This window comes from Poecilia mexicana, unplaced genomic scaffold (genome assembly GCF_051168715.1).
Source record: "Poecilia mexicana isolate PSO_F unplaced genomic scaffold, ASM5116871v1 scaffold_14, whole genome shotgun sequence".
In the NCBI taxonomy this organism is placed as follows: domain Eukaryota; kingdom Metazoa; phylum Chordata; class Actinopteri; order Cyprinodontiformes; family Poeciliidae; genus Poecilia; species Poecilia mexicana.
In genome coordinates, this window is record NW_028263383.1 from 25,093,464 (window position 1) to 25,110,429 (window position 16,966).

The 16,966-nt window shown below is 40.8% G+C and overlaps 4 protein-coding genes across 5 annotated transcripts; 1 reads left to right on the forward strand and 3 right to left on the reverse strand.

Moving 5' to 3' along the window:
- Positions 1–1,415: 1,415 nt before the first annotated feature.
- Positions 1,416–3,017, reverse strand: LOC106927723 (olfactory receptor 2K2-like). The gene is made up of 3 exons (XM_015003478.2): positions 2,623–3,017; positions 1,922–2,148; positions 1,416–1,771 (listed from the first exon to the last, which is right to left on the reverse strand). Exons 1-3 carry the CDS (start codon positions 2,994–2,996, stop codon positions 1,416–1,418), a joined length of 957 nt encoding a protein of 318 aa, XP_014858964.2. The 5' UTR covers positions 2,997–3,017.
- Positions 3,018–5,110: 2,093 nt separating this feature from the next.
- Positions 5,111–6,390, reverse strand: LOC106927725 (olfactory receptor 52E4-like). The gene is made up of 3 exons (XM_015003479.2): positions 5,993–6,390; positions 5,612–5,838; positions 5,111–5,466 (listed from the first exon to the last, which is right to left on the reverse strand). Exons 1-3 carry the CDS (start codon positions 6,364–6,366, stop codon positions 5,111–5,113), a joined length of 957 nt encoding a protein of 318 aa, XP_014858965.2. The 5' UTR covers positions 6,367–6,390.
- A 1,148-nt stretch (positions 6,391–7,538) lies between these two features.
- Positions 7,539–8,955, forward strand: LOC106927726 (olfactory receptor 2K2-like). 2 transcript variants are annotated; one of them, XM_088012708.1, is made up of 4 exons: positions 7,569–7,942; positions 8,280–8,506; positions 8,591–8,696; positions 8,802–8,955. In XM_088012708.1, the coding sequence occupies exons 1-4, from the start codon at positions 7,569–7,571 to the stop codon at positions 8,953–8,955; spliced, it is 861 nt and encodes a 286-aa protein (XP_087868834.1). The 2 variants fall into 2 exon arrangements, with proteins under 2 accessions (XP_014858966.2, XP_087868834.1); XM_015003480.2 differs by having other exon boundaries at positions 7,539–7,942; positions 8,591–8,955.
- A 2,621-nt stretch (positions 8,956–11,576) lies between these two features.
- LOC148155599 (olfactory receptor 2K2-like) lies at positions 11,577–14,074 on the reverse strand. The gene is made up of 3 exons (XM_088012639.1): positions 14,039–14,074; positions 12,362–12,681; positions 11,577–11,829 (listed from the first exon to the last, which is right to left on the reverse strand). Exons 1-3 carry the CDS (start codon positions 14,072–14,074, stop codon positions 11,577–11,579), a joined length of 609 nt encoding a protein of 202 aa, XP_087868765.1.
- Between the last annotated feature and the right edge of the window lie 2,892 nt (positions 14,075–16,966).

The window sequence follows — 16,966 nt, forward strand, 5'->3', positions numbered from 1 at the left end:
TTCACTGAAACGCTCTGACTCTTGAAATGTCTGGTTTTTTTTGTTTGTTTTTTTTACCTATTATGACAAATCTGTACAAGCTGCTGATAAACAGCAACTGTGCAGCTTCATAAAACCTTTGTGACTTCAGGCAGCACCGTGTTATTTACATCAGCATGGATTTTATTGTCTCATCTTTCAAGCTTTGCTTCTCTATCAGTGAGGCAACATTAACCGTCATGTTTTTAAACGGGTCTGTTTATCTCACACCTTTGACTTTTAGGTGACCTTTAGAGAAATAAACATAAATATTGGAGTTAAAATTTATAAACTCTATCAGAGGTTAATATGATACTAGGGAAACACATAATGCCAACGCTGCAAACATCACTTTTTTGGTGGTTCCTTCCCCACTCACCTTCTTCTTCTTCTCTTCTTCCTTCTCCGACGATCATCTCCCTCTTTACAACTCCGTGACCACAGCTGACATGGTTCTTGTCAGCTACTTAACAGCAACAATAATATTTTTTAGTAAAGTTTCTAAAAGAATTCATAGTGTTAGAAGAAAACAATATAAAAATCAACTTAAGGAAAGTACTAAACGCAGGAACTGATTTATTGACTTTATTTGTGTTTTCCTTGAGCTGGAAAAAGGGAGAAAAAAAATACCAGAAGAGTTTCTGTATTCAGATTTTTTTTTTTTTCACTTTGGAAACAGATTCAATAAATAGATGTGCCTTTTTCTGGTCAGCCAATCTGGATTGATTTTAATTCATCAAGCACAATAATTATTTATGGAAGTTTGGTGTAACTTCCTGGGCCCTGATCACGTTCAGAAACACAAACACACATCGGCAATGGGATGATGGAGTCATGTAGGCAGCGCTTGAAAACCTGCTGGAGTCCCTCTGCTTGATCCCGACCGTCACTGACCTTTGACCCCTCCACTATGGAAAATATCTGTGAATTTGGTGCATTTGGCTTCATCCTGCATTAACTTGTTTTGTTCATAGGATTTTCAAATTCAGCTCTTCTTTTCTCCTTCGATGAATTGATGAATTTATTCTACTCCTCAAATTGGGAAGATCTGCTCACATCTCCCCCTAATATGCAGAATATCAGACTGATGTTTCACTGCCTATAAAACACCATGACGGAAGCACTAATGTGATTCATTATCGGGGTGAAATAAGAATTATTAATGTCACTGTGAGATATTGTATTTCCAATTTATTCTAATATTTTGCCCTTTTTAACAAACTGGTTCAAATAACAACCGGAAGCAAAAAAAATCTTAGCATCTTTGAAGATTCCCTGATTTTATTGATGATAAATAAAAAACACTCATTTTTACAGCATTACATTATTGTGAGCTACTGGTCATGTTTATTCATAAATAGTGCTATTGAGATAAACATTCACTGTAAGACAGAGAGTCAGTTCTTGTGAACGGTTCTGGTAGAAAAACGCTTGATGATGCTGGAGTGCAGGTCCTTACTGACCAGCCCATAGATGATGGGGTTGATGGCCGGAGGGACGATGATGTACAGGATGCTAAGAAACTTTGTCATGTTTTTAGTGATGGAAGGAAATCTGTAGCTGACGACTATAATCAGCATAGCTATTTCATACAGCACATAAACCACAAGATGTGATGCACATGTCTGGAAGGCCTTGGTGCGGATGCTGCTGTCGGTCCTGCCGTGCTTCAAAACAGCTGCCAGGATCCTGATGTAGGAAAAAGCGATGATGATGAACATCCCTGTACTAAGTGACCAGGTCATGCATAAACCTATGAGACACAGAGGGGCCAAGAATTAGACGGTAAATAAATGTTAGTGACAGAGCAGAGACTGTTCTGCTTTATGAGGTGGTGTTAAGTCTTGATGCTTTCCAGAACTGAAGTTTGTGTTTCATCAATTAGTACTTTATTTACACTGACCATAGATGTCACTCACGGGAGTGGGTGTGCAGGCCATATTCATTATGATCCGGTTGCTGCAGTAGACGTGTTGAAGGAAGCTGCCGCACAGCGGGACGTTCATGTGGAAGGAGAAGAGCACAGCGATGAGCAGCAGAGCAACGATCCAGGCCACAGCGCAGCAGCTGTGCAGCCGAGCCGAAGTCATGATGGAGTGATACCTGAGAGGTTCACACACTGCGACGTACCTGCAGAGAGACAGAGCTGTCAGGGAACAACCCTCACACACAAATTTATTCTAAAGGACCAGGGGAAATATAATGGATGTAGTTTAACCTGTGGGATATGCAGACCAACTATCAATGAATTTAGAAACCAAATAGTTACATAATAATGTTAATTATGTTACTTGGAAAATATAAACAAACGCATCAGTTAAATGACACCCTTGAATTGAACACAGAAATCAGTCATTTTGGAGCAGCTACATCCTTCAGACCAAGACTGTTTCCCTGGTTACCCCTTTGGTAAAACATGCAGGTACCTGAATGTTCCTGTAATATTAAAGAAAGGAATGGTTCTCTCTCAGAAGGAAAACAGGAAGAGCATGATGAATGACAGAGCAGTGAAATGTTCAGGAGTTAGCAATAAATACATGATAAATTACAAAAGACTGAAGGAACAACTTAAACAGTAAGATATGAACTGGTTCACCCCATCACCTGTCATAGGCCATCACTGCTAGAATGGTCTGTATAGCAGCACCGTATGTGTGAATACAGAAACCCTGAGCAATAGCTGGGAGGTAGCTGATCTTCTTCTGCCCCATCAAGAAGTGCATCATGAGGCTGGGAAGCACCGCCGTGGCGCCCAGCAGGTCGCAGACCACCAGGTGGCAGATCATCACAAACATGGGTCTGTGCAGGCTGCGGTCCGTCATGATGACACAGATCACCACACCGTTCCCCAGCAGCACCACCATGTAGACGAACAGGGCCAAGAAGAACAAGAGAGGACCTTGTCCTGGTGAAACGTCAAAGCCCTCCAGTTCAAACACAATCGGCTGCCTGAGAGGAGTCAATGTTAGGTTCTCCATCCAAACGAGTACAAGCCTGTCAAAAATCAGAAAGCTGACAGCCTCTGGATCAGGTTATTCCTGCAGCATCAAAGAAAACAACAATATTAAAGTTATAACAAAACAGCCTGCAATAAACTAAAAGAATATAAAGATATATACAAGTGAGTAGACTGCTAATTTCATAAGAAGCTGATTAAACATCAGCAAAACCAACAACCTTTAATATCCAGTGAAGCACATCAACAGAGAGCCAGAGGTAACATCAGAGAGTCTCCTGCTGGTTGGCAGAGCTCTGGTTATTGAGGAGTGTGTTGTCCATCTAATGATTTCGCTTTTTAATGTCTCCTCCTGTCAGTTGCACCATGGAAACACAGCAGCCTCTCCCTTCCTGCAGCCTGAACCTGCATCACGGAGTCAGGCACCAACAGTAAACTTCATGATTACACAATGACTGACAATGTTCCAGTTTATGAACCGTTCTGACCATGACTTGAATTTAAATCTTTTGCTAAAATCATTGGTTTTAATTCATTCAAACCTTCATTTTAAATTCACTTGACATATTTTTATTTACTCATCCAGTGGTGGCTCCACTTTAATCCAGTCAACTGAGTGATATGAACGGTCTGTTTAACAGTTTTTAGGTTTGTGGTTGGAGTTTGTCCGGTAATCAGCTTCGTCCACCTCTGCTGTTGTGTCCTTGGGTGAGACACTTCGTCCACCTCATGTGTTGGTGTTCAGAGGGCCCAACAGGCGGCACCTTCAGAGGGTGCATGTCTGAAAGTAGTGTGAAGCACTTTGGACTTGATAAAGACCATTTTCCATGACCTTTTGTGGCTTTATTTCTTCAGTCTGTTCTGTACCTTAAATGAGTTACAGCTGTGGACATAGTTTGTTTGAAGTAAGACAACGCATAAAGGAACGTACTTTTCATGGGAGTTTCAGCCACTACTGGAGCCAGTTTTGCACAGAGGCCTCTGCAACTTTACCTTCAGGCTGAGATTGTCTGGCATGCTCTGGGTCATTGAAATGTGAATTCTTCTTTTTCTCTTTTTCCACAGAAAGCTTAACTAACTCATTCTAGGACATCCCAAAGCATTCTCTAGGAGGGATTCATAGCCTCATCTGGCTCCTCTCAGTGTGAAGGAGCAGTGGCTCTACTCTGAGCCCCTTCTGGATGACTGAGCTTCTCTCTCTAAGGGAGAGAGACCAGACACCCTACAGAGAAAACTCATTTCAGCCGTTTGTATCCATGACCTCGTTCTTTCGGTCATGACCCAAAGCTCATGACCGTAGATGAGGGTAGGAGCGTAGATCGACCGGTAAATTGAGAGTTTCTCTTTTTGGCTCAGCTCTCTCTTCACCATGACAGAGCAGCTCAAGTCCAACTCAAGGTCATGGCCTCGGGGTTTGGAGGCACTGATTAAATGTTTTATTTTTTCCATGTTGTTTTTGCAAACTTGTTTAAGATCTCCATGTTTACAAAAAAATCAACAATGTAATTAATACAGGTTTCTAGATTCCACTTTTCATCACCATTGTCCAACCAAGACATTTGTTAAAAATGTTTCAAAACAGTCTTTAAATAATAACCCAGAGATTAAACTGCTGGACTTTGCTCATACTGAAACTTCAAAGAACAGAGAAAAACTCTGATATAAAATATCTGATACTTACATAAAAGTGAGGACAGTCCATAAATTTAATAGAATTTCTTTACTTCAAAATGTTTACATTAGTTTCTCACGCTTGAAGTAAGGAACCCATTGAGGACTGGGATCCATTGATTCTATGACCCTTACTCTGGATTGGTATTTATAACTTTATTTTTACATGTAGTTAATCTCATTCTGCTCACCTCAAGACAGTCATTAAAAGTGTTTTACTTTCATGTCTCACTTTACACTACTATCTGAAGTGCATGGGATACTGGGGAAGATCCTGCTGTACATGAAACCAGTCACAGATAATTTATTTTGTCTTTCATGTAGATATTCTGCCTCTAAAACTATGTGGACAGCAGCTCGTTACAGCTTGGTTTTCACTTTCTGCAGATCCAAAACAGACCTGCTTGTACAACATTGCATTATTACTAGCTACATGTTATAAATATAACAACATGACAAAATAAATCAGTTCTTGTGAACAGCTCTGGTAGAAAAACGCTTGATGATGCTGGAGCGCAGGTCCTTACTGACCAGCCCATAGATGATGGGGTTGATGGCCGGAGAGAAGGTGATGGACAGGATGCCAAGAAACTTACTAACGTTTTGGGATACGGATGGAAATCTGTAGATAATGACTATAATCATTGTGGTTAATTCATAGAAGACATACACAACAAGGTGTGATGCACATGTCTGGAAGGCCTTGGTCCGGATGCTGCTGCTGCTCCTGCCCTGCTGAAAAGCAGCTCTCAGGATCCTGATGTAGGAATAAGCGATGACAACGAACATCCCTGTACTTACAAACCAGGTGATGAATAAACCTACAAAACACAGAGAATTACAGAACCAGTCACATTCATGCACAGTCAACGATCAGCAGTGGTAACTGTTTCAGTAAAATGAGCTTTTTGTTGTCTCTGTTTCACTCTGATGGTTGTCTGTTTTTAGTTGCTCATTTGCACTGACCGTAGATGTTGCTGATAAGGGGGGGAGCACAGGCCAGATTCATTATGGACTTATTGCTGCAGTAGACGTGCTGAATGATTCGACTGCAGTAAGAGAGATTTACGTGGAAGGAGAAGAGCACAGCGATGAGCAGCAGAGCAACGATCCAGGCCACAGCGCAGCAGCTGTGCAGCCGAGCCGAAGTCATGATGGAGTGATACCTGAGAGGTTCACACACTGCGACGTACCTGCAGAGAGACAGCAAAAAACCAAACTTGTATCTGTACGATGCATATTACTGTAGAATAATAGTTTGGACAATAGAAGAAAATGTCAATATGTTAGCACATAGAAAAATGTAATACAAACATAGATACCAGCAGCAAATTTATGATTTATCACCTGTCAATAGCCATCACTCCCAGGATAGTGTGCATCGCAACTCCATAAGTGTGAATACAGAAACCCTGAGCAATAGCAGAGAGGTAGCTGATCTTCTTCTGCCCCATCAAGAAGTGCATCATGAGGCTGGGAAGCACCGCCGTGGCGCCCAGCAGGTCGCAGACCACCAGGTGGCAGATCATCACAAACATGGGTCTGTGCAGGCTGCGGTCCGTCATGATGACACAGATCACCACACCGTTCCCCAGCAGCACCACCATGTAGACGAACAGGGCCAAGAAGAACAAGAGAGGACCTTGTCCTGGTGGAACGTCGAAGCCCTCCAGTTCAAACACAATCGGCTGCCTGAGAGGAGTCAATGTTAGGTTCTCCATCCAAAGCTGGACAGCTCTGTGAAACACAAGCAGATTAAACCCTCCTGCATATTAGACATAAAACTGCTATGAAAAGACAGAGCAATTTCATCTTTGCAGAGCATAAGTAAATAAGTTACAGTTCTCCTTGGTACAGATTGTAAAATAATACCTGAAAATTAAACACCACTTAATGGAAAATCTTAGAGATGCTAAAATCTTCATGAAAAACATCAACAGAAAACAACAAAAGGTGATGTTAAACAATGAAGAAAGGATGTCCACGTCTGATCTTGCCGGAGCATCAGTGTCGCTCAGGAGGTTTCCCATTTAAATCATTTCATATCTACTGGTTTCCCATAGCACCACCTCTCCCCGCCTGACAGCCAATAACAATACACTTTAATATTATTAATTTTTTAGAGGGCAAAGTTCAAATTTACACATCATTTTCACCCAACACTGACAACCCATGGTCCAGGGAAACAGAGAGGTAATTTAACTCGGTTCTCTCCAGCTTCTGTTCAATTATCCACCCATTGTCCCAATAATACAGGGCCTTATCCACGGCCAAAATTAAACAAATTAAAGACTGACCTAAAGAGATCAGCCATGACATAAAGATAAATACGACTCTGGTCAGAAAAAAAAAAAATAGAAAAAGCATTTTATCGTACATCAGGTCTCTTTCTCATGTGCAGAAAGAGACCTGATGTATTATTGATAGTTGATAACTTTATTTGTGATAATCAGATACTTTTTTACTTTTACTTAAGTACAAATGTTAATGTGGTAGTTTTACTTTTACTTGAGTACATTTTTTGAGTACTTTCTCCTCCACTGCCAGAAACACAGATCTCAGTACGTCATGGGAGGCGGGGAATCCGTTTCCATGGTTTAGTTGACAGTGGTAATGAATCATATACGCAGTGACTTTATTTAACAGACAAGCCAGTTTGCTCAAAAATGAGAACAGCACCAACACGATGAGAGGAGAAGAGGGCGCTCCTTCATCGTAGACTGAAACTTTAGTTCTCAGCTGTTGAGGTGATCGCTGATTTATACTAATTCATTGCATTTCATTTTATGACCTTTTGGTTTGCAATCTGTAAAATAAAGAGCTGTATCTTTTACGTTTTATAGCTTGTACTGAGCATCAATATGACATGTTTGTTGGTAAATCTATCACACTGCTTGTGTTTCACAGAGCTGTCCAGCTTTGGATGGAGAACCTAACATTGACTCCTCTCAGGCAGCCGATTGTGTTTGAACTGGAGGGCTTCGACGTTTCACCAGGACAAGGTCCTCTCTTGTTCTTCTTGGCCCTGTTCGCCTACATGGTGGTGCTTCTGGGGAACGGTGTGGTGATCTGTGTCATCATGACGGACCGCAGCCTGCACAGACCCATGTTTGTGATGATCTGCCACCTGGTGGTCTGCGACCTGCTGGGCGCCACGGCGGTGCTTCCCAGCCTCATGATGCACTTCTTGATGGGGCAGAAGAAGATCGGCTACCTCCCAGCTATTGCTCAGGGTTTCTGTGTTCACACATACGGCGTAGCGGTGCAGACCATTCTGGGGGTGATGGCTATTGACAGGTGAAAAAATGTGTCAGGTGTGAGAACATTATGGACTGCAGGGATGCAAGAGTTTGTAGATTTTAATGTTCAAAATGTGCAGTATAGGAGCATTTGGTGGATTCATTAATTTACATTAAACTTCGATAAATGTTCTTAATAATGAAATAGTTGGGTCATAAATTATCTTTCACTTCGAAGAGGAAGTTCCCTTTCATTTAATGTTTATTTTAACAGAAATAAATTCAGAACAGATAAATGTCAAATACAAATAACATCTTAACATGATCCCTGAGAAACCAGCTTAAATAACCATTTAGCTAAAAACCAGTTCCCTGACAGCTCTGTCTCTCTGCAGGTACGTCGCAGTGTGTGAACCTCTCAGGTATCACTCCATCATGACTTCGGCTCGGCTGCACAGCTGCTGCGCTGTGGCCTGGATCGTTGCTCTGCTGCTCATCGCTGTGCTCTTCTCCTTCCACATGAACGTCCCGCTGTGCGGCCATCTAGTCCAGCATGTCTACTGCAGCAACCGGGGCATCCTGAACCTGGCCTGCATTCCCACGCCTGCCAGCAACATCTACGGTCTGGACATTTACTACGAGGGAAGCTCCGTGTTTGGTCAGAAACTGTGAAAATGATTTGAGTTGTCTTGTCTGTGTTTTTCAGGTCTGGCCATGACCTGGTCTGTGAGCACCGGGGTGTTTGTCATCATTGCTTTTTCCTACATCAGAATCCTTAGTGTCTCCTTTAAACGGCGGAGAACCGACAGCAGGGTCCATAAGAAGGCCCTGCAGACGTGTGTGCCTCATCTCGTTGTGTATGTGCTCTATCAGATAGCCTCAGTTATCATCATTGTCAGTCTCAGGTTTCCCTCTGTCACTCAGAACATCAGGAAGTTCTTTAGCATCCTCTTCATCATAGTTCCACCAGCTCTCAACCCCATCATCTACGGACTGGTCAGCAAAGACTTACGATCCGGCATTACGAAGCTTTTCTCCATGCGAGTCGTGAGAGTGTGTCACATGGAGTGACACACAGATGTCTCCCAACAGAAACACCAAATGATCAACCCCTGCAGAACATGCTGGATGTTGTCTTCTCTTTGGGAACATCTGGGTTGCGCTTCACTCTCATGTTTGGGAACTCTTTATAGAGTCAAGACTTTAAGGTTTGGCATGTTGAATCAAACCAAAGTTGTCGAGTATCACACAGTCCTTTGTCCCTCTGGCAAGGAGGATACTGAAATCTCCCACAATTATTAAGCAGCCATAATCAATGAATATAACAGATAAAATCTCATTAAACTCAATAAAAGGATGCCCACATATTTTGGGGTTTTGTACAGAGGTAGTGTCGGAGCTTATAGCCTTTTACCTCAATTCCCAAATATCCAAGAATCAAATTTTCCCAGAAAAACCTTTTTACAGTTAGTGAAGCATAACAAATTGCATCAACCCCTGCCTCTCTTTTATATTTTCCATTCTTACTTAAAAAAGTGTAATTAGGAGGTGCTGCCGCAGTCAGTACTGGTGATTCATTATTGTCATCCAACAATGTTTCTGTTAGAGACATGGCTTTATGCAAAGCCAAACATAACATTGATAATATTCTCAGTGATGAAGTCATGAAGCAGAAGCTGATAATCATCTTATATTTAACTGACAGTTTTAGTGACTTTCTGCCGGATAATTGATCAACTTGAGGTTTGACTTTAGACTGCTGCATTTAGTTTTTTCTGCTTTCTATCAATGTTCTCTCAGTGATCTGGATACGTCCTGTCCTGTGTTGTGCTGCTGGAGGCCAGAAGTTTTCTGGAAGAATACAGATGTTAAGCTAATGTCTCTCCCCAAAATCAATAAATGAATCAATCAACAAATCGATTCTTTTTCCAAACACAAAAAAAGTCCATGGTAAAAATTTAAATAAGACAAACTCATAGAAAAGAATAAATAAACTAAATAATTATCCCAGTTGATAAAATACTTGTGTTGATGACTATCCACCAGGAGTAGACACAGGTTGCCTCATCATTTGAACCAGCCAATCATTGAGATCCTGTTAACATGATAAAATATCTTCTCACTGTATGATCGCTGGCTTTTCTCTGCGTGAAGAAGGAAGGCAGTCTGCGGGACGACTGTGTGACCAAACAAATCCACTTCTGAATGTTTGGATAAACCAGCAAAGAAGAGACTCTGTTCTGTTTTCCTTTAACTTGCAATAAACAGACGTGGAAAGTTAAATAAAATGTGCTTTATTATTTCAATGAGGTTTAAACACATGGCATTTTGTTGTGTTCTTTGTACATGGATAGTTGATGGCTTTATGTGTCATGCTGGGTAAAAAGGCTTTCACATTTTCTGCCACCTGGAATATTAAACTGAAGGATGTAAAGTTATCACCTCTTATTACTTTGGGGCAATTCAATCCATTATGAAGGGCAGAAGCATCAGATCACTTGTCTACTGCTACTAAACCTTTGTTTAGTTAAACGCTGTCTCTTGGTTGTGTATATTTGGTCTTGTATTTTGGATTTGCTGTTTTCTGCTGCCGTCTTGCCCCAGTCACTCTTGGAAAAGATGGTTTTAACCTCAGTTAAGTTATTTTTCCTGGTTAAATACAAACATGCATACACACATCTATCAGTCACGAATGCCAAATGATGTGCGACCTCTTAGAACATGAATTATATAAACTTTTTACAGCATCTATAAGAAGCATAAGTTCCACCAGAGGAGTTAGATAATCTAAGAACAGCAGCTACAGTGTTAGTGCTAAGTTTTGTTTCTTACTCTGGTTGAGAAACGTTTGATAAAACTGACCCTCAGGTCTTTACTGACCAGTCCATAGATGATGGGGTTAATGATCGGGGGAATGATAAAGACAAGAACACTGAATAACTTTTTTATGTTTGGGGAAAGAGAGGGGAATCTCTGAATTAAAATCACAACCAGTGAAGAGGTCTGATAGAGAACATAAACAACAATGTGTGGAGCACAGGTCTGAAACGCCTTGCTGTGGATGCTGCTGTTTGTTCTGCCTTGTTTAAAGGAAACACTCAGGATTCTGATGTAGGAATAGGCGATGATGAAGAAGGTTCCTGTGCTTAAAGTCCAGGTCATCGCAAGACCTGAAAAGAAATTTAAAAAGTGGTTATACAAACTGACTATCGAAACCATTCACATTTTCTGGAGCATCACATGTGACCAGCTTGTGTGTTCGAACACAAATTATGTTTATTCATGTATAGAGGTAAATAAGTGAAAATAGGCAGACTGCTTCTTAAGATAAATTATAACAATTATTATCTGAATTGAACTGTAAATACAATTGTATTCGAAACCACAAAAATAAACAAAACAAAGTTAATGTAAGTTCTCCTGTTAGGCACAAGCAGTTTTTAAAACGGATGGAAGTGTTCACCAAACCATTGGTACTGCTTTGCATTAAACTTTTATTGTAAAGGTTTTGTTTGTTTGTGAAATTTATTTGACAGATGTCAGACAGGAAAGTTAGTTATGCGAGTTGAAGACATGAAGGTCACGTTGAGGAGTAAGGCCTCCACACAGGGGGCGCTCTTTTCCCCTGCGCCAACAGCACGCCTCTGCTTCGCACTTATAAAGTTTATATTTCACCCTGTAAGCGAAATACATTAAACCTTAAAAGTGAAGAACCGACCATAGATATCGCTGACAGGGGTAGGAATGCAGGCCAGGTTCAGGATGCCCCGGTTGCTGCAGTAGACATGCTGGACTAGATGGCCGCACAGCGGGACGTTCATGTGGAAGGAGAAGAGCACAGCGATGAGCAGCAGAGCAACGATCCAGGCCACAGCGCAGCAGCTGTGCAGCCGAGCCGAAGTCATGATGGAGTGATACCTGAGAGGTTCACACACTGCCACATACCTGCAGAGAGACAGAGCTGTCAGGGAAAACAAAATCCCTAAAGCTGAAAAACATAAGGTCTTTAAAACTTTAAGCTGCATTTTCACAGGCAGTTCTTTAAACATGACTTAGTGTCTAAAATTTCCTCATGGCAGCTGTTTTATGACTGAATTGACCAATGGTTACATGTGTTAAGATGCGAGAAAAAATTCAGATATATGTTCAAAGTCCTCTTAGACATAATAACACTAATTCAATTAAGTATCTGTTTGATAATTAGGAAAATATTTAAAGTTTTCTTTTTGCAGTCCCTCATTATATTTGTTGTTGCTGTATGAATAAGCTGAATGGACTGAATCAAACAGAATTATCTTTAAACCTTCCCACAACCTAAAAACTGGTATTAAATGCGCTGCATAGATTTATATGACCACTTTAAAAGTTTGGATTCATTTTCATACATATCATAGAATATAGTTCATACTCAAAACCAAAAGAGAAAACTTCCTGAATAAAAAAAGGGAATACTTTTATAAACTTTTCTACTACTTACCTGTCATAGGCCATCGCACTTAAAACAGTCGACATTGCTGCACCATATGTGTGAGCGCAGAAAGCTTGGACGATGGCTGGGATGTAGGCGATCTTCTTCAGCCCCGTCAACAGATCCATCATGAGGCGAGGAAGCACCATTGTGGCCCCCAGCAGGTCACAGACCATGAGGTGACAGAGCATAACAAACATGGGTCTGTGCAGGTTCTTGTCTGTCATAATAACACAGATCACCACACCGTTCCCCAGTAACACCGCTATGTAGGCGAGCAAAGCCAACAGAAACAAGAACGGTCCGTTGCCTGGTTGAACATCAAAGCCCTGCAGTTCAAAAACAATCGGCTGTTTGAGAGGAATCACCGAGGTTTGGTTCTCCATCCAAAGCAGTACAGCTCTAAAGAAGCAGAGCAGATTAAACCTCAGATGATACAAATGTTGGTAGATTTATACTGTGAGAGTGACATACTGTAACAGATGAAAACACAAATGTGTAGCTACATTTCACATAAAACTGATGATAGTATATATTTTACCTCCAAATCATGCAAATGACACTTCAATGGAAACAGCATCAAAGAATACAATGTGCAATCAACAGCATCAGCAGCTGAGATTGTATAACAATAAATAATTACTACTCTGTGTGTTGGAGAGAGTCAGCCTCCTCTCTACTGAGAGCACTGACGTTGCTCTGAGGTGTGGATGAAAGCTTGCGTCCCTTTAAAAGATCTCTACGTGTTTTCAACTCCTTCTCAAACCTAGCGGTACCATGGAAACACCAACACAGAGTTGCCTGTCAGGCTTGACTTTCCTGAACCCCTGCATGTGTTTGGAAAATACCAAAAAAAAATTTTTATCACTGCAACATCACAAGTTCTTCATAATGGTCAAGATTCAGTGATACTTATATTGACAGAACTCATCCTCATGTTTTCACTAGAAATATTTGAACACGTCAGTCAGCAAGACCACAGAACAGCACAGACAAGAATTTACAACGAACATGAGAATTCAAATTAATTTTAACGTGAAAGTCGGGCTGAAATAATGAACCACTTTTCATCCCTACGGCGTTCATAAGAGAGGGGGTTCATCAGATCCCACAAGCTTTTTGAACTGAGCACAATCTGGCGAGGTCACACTGACTACTGGGGATTAAAACCATTGACTCATTCTTATTTAGCTTTACTCATTTCTGCCTTAAAATAAGTAATTATCACCTGAGCCTTTGAAATTTTTTAAGTTTATTGTATTTACATTACCATTATACAGAGAAATCAGGATAACATGTAATTGGGGGACCCATGTTGTTGGTGAAGGTCAGTAACTTTTAACTGTTTTTTTCTTGTTGACACTGAAGTCACATTTTCTACTGTCAACATGACGCCTCCACGAGGAGCCTGATCAGACCACGCTACAACAGTAGTGGGTGTTAGGATTGAGGTTTTTGTGTGTTTCTTTAGTTTTCTGTTATCCTGTCTACCCCTTGATTGATTCCAGCTGTGTCTAGATTCCTGATTACTCCCTGTGTATTTAAACCCACCTGTGTTCTTTGGTCGTCATCGGGTCCTTGTCTAATCTGTCTCACGTTCCCCTGCTGATGTTGCTACCAGTCCAGTCTGTCTGTGTTTCTTTATGTTCCTTCGTTTGCCAGTGCTACCAGTGTGTGAGGTTTTACCTTCCGCTCGTCTGTGCTGCCTGTGTTTGGAACCATTGTGGATTATTTTCATTAAAATCAATTTTTTCATCTCTCAACCTGGGCCTACGGCGTCTCTCTCACTGCATCTCAACCACAGTTCATGACAGTGAAGGTTTCTCTGGGGAAACAGATTCTGCCAGTGACGAAGCCACTCGACACCCAGCTGGGTAATCAGACTGTGAGACATCCATTTGTGTTCCCCTACAGTGCCTGTGATCCTGTTGAGGCGCGACCTTCTAGTCAAACTTGGAGCTTCCATTTTGCTTCGTCCCAATGGAATCATTTTGCCATGCAGAACTCTCAGAACTGTTGGTCAGTACCTTCTGCAGCTTGTTGGAGTGGAGAGGTTGGACATTTATTGGTCTCTATTGCAGTCTGAGACACCACAGCATGCAGGCCTTCTCTCTGTTCAAGCTAGCAGCAGCTAGCTTGAGTTACCTATGTTGCTACTAGTCAAGCATTTAAGTAAAACACTGAATGTAGTGTTCATTACAGCAGATTCCCATATCTCAAAAGTGAATTATTCATTAACTTCCTAAATATATTTTTGTTGGCTTTTTACTCACTTTCTTTTATTGCAGGTTTATATACACGGACCACAGTTTTGCTTTGTTGCTGGACCACATAAAAGGTACAGTTTGAACTTACTGCTATTGCAAAGTCAGTTATTGTCAGTTTTACATTTGTTGGTATCCTGCGATTTGAAAAAAGAAAAAAAACTTTCTTAAGAATGACATTGTGCAACATATTTTCCAAATGTGCAGTCATGTAGCTGTCAGTCATGTTGATTGCTTTAAACTACTTAAATCCATCAAGGAAAATGACAAAGTCCTTCAGGATGTTTGAGATGGCACAAATTTAGTTGAAAACATACTGTCCAAGGGTCCAGAATACTCATTGGGTGTCATAATTTATCAGGATTCATTTGAGGTTGTAAATCCTCTCGACTCTGAGAAAAAGGAACACAAGATTTTAGCAGTGTATTTGACACTTGCAAATATTCTGCCACACATCAGATCTGGCATTGATCAAATGCAACTTGTGCTACTTTGTAGAGAACAAGATTTTTTTAAGTACTTTGGACAAGATCTTTGAGTCCCCTTCTGAAAGATCTAAAAGATCTTGAAATAACTGGTGTTGCTTTGCCAGATGGTCTGATTACCAAAGGGACTCTGTGTGCCATTGCAGCTGACAACTTGGGTTCACACAGTATTGGGGGCTTTCTGGAAACCTTTGCGAGGACTTTGTATTTTCGCAGGTAAACATTTTTGTCGATCAATAAAAATGTTTGTGTCCTCAAAAATGAGTGTGATCCTCTTGCCAAAGGCTATGACCACACTGTATGGTCACATAAAGATGTTTGGATCAGCAGAACCAGTGCTGGAGCAAGTGATGCTAAAGGCATAAAATTTGAGCCAGTATTCAATGAGCTTGCTCGCTTTCATGTTTCCCAGCCTGGAATACCTTCCTTCCTTGGCCATGATCTTTTTGAGGGCATATAATCACCTCATAACAAAAGAAAACCATTCCAAGTTTTGTCCATTTTTGCTGTTTTTTATATGCCCTTGTTCATGCTACACAGGAGTTTGAAACAGTAGCTGATGTGGATACAAGCCTAAGTTTGCCAGCCAGCCCTCGCCTGATAATACGTATGCTGCATGAATTATCAATGTTTTCAGGTTTTGCTTAATACTTAGCATGTTTATTTTTCCAATTACACATACAATTCTTCAAAAAGAATATTTAGACAGAATAAAAAGACTGCATGGCATTGTCCTTGGTATAAAAAAAAATATTGGAATAGCTTTGCCATACTGACCTTAAATAAACTCAATGCCAATGTATTGTCCAGTGTATGCTTTCATGATTCATTGTATGAGGAAAAACACAACAAAAACGTCTCTCTCCATCCTTACTAGGTGGCAATGAGCAAGCACTGGCTGGATGGATGATCAGCATTGAAGGCCATATTGTCTTTCGGGGGTCCAGCCAACATTTCTGACAGGACTTGCAGCAGAGTTTGGCACCCTCTACATCTTCAACCTTCATCAAGATGAATGAGCTCCAAAGTCTTGGTTGCTTCAACAGTAAAACCATTCCTATGATTTTTTTTAAAAAACACTTTACAATGAGCAAAACACAACATGGTTTTAACGATTAACAATTGACAAAGGTGGTGATATTTTCTCTTTGTATAATTAAAACAGGATAATTTCGCCACATTAAGTAAATGAAGCTTTACATATTGTACCTGCTGTCTTCAGATTGTCACACTGTTTATATTCTATAAAATTTTCCCATTTTTGAAGAAAAGGGCACAAAAGCCGTTCCTGGGAAGATGGTATCCAAAAAGACAGGAAAGATCTTCCAAAAGAAAAAGCAGTCGGTGAATGTGCAGGTTTCCACCCTCATCAAAAACCTGATGCACTTTGAGTGGCATTTCATATGGGTCAGTGTTCTCTTTTTCTTTCCACTCTGTATCTTGATGTGTCGTGCTCTGCTGTCAGGCCTCGGCTCCCTTCTTCTTGCACATTAGTTTCTCTTTGTTTTTGCACCTCAACACTTCCATATGCACACGACAACACACCCAAGCTTTTGCATTATGTCACTGACATTGATATTCACAATTCATTGTAGCTTTTGTTAATAAATATTCCTGCACCTTAACCACTGCATGGTGTCTCGTTTTTGTTATGACCTTGAGCTAGTCGTAACAATCCAGTACCAACACATGAAGTTGTACAAATAAAACAAATTGAGTTGACACAGGCTGGCCATTGCTGAGGACCAAATTGTGAACAGTCAGCATATATGATAAATGTCCTACTTGCTTTTTTCAACCATTATTTATCTTCTGTGGCCTTTTTTTCTTAATTCCATCAAACATTCCATATTAACAGGATTGTG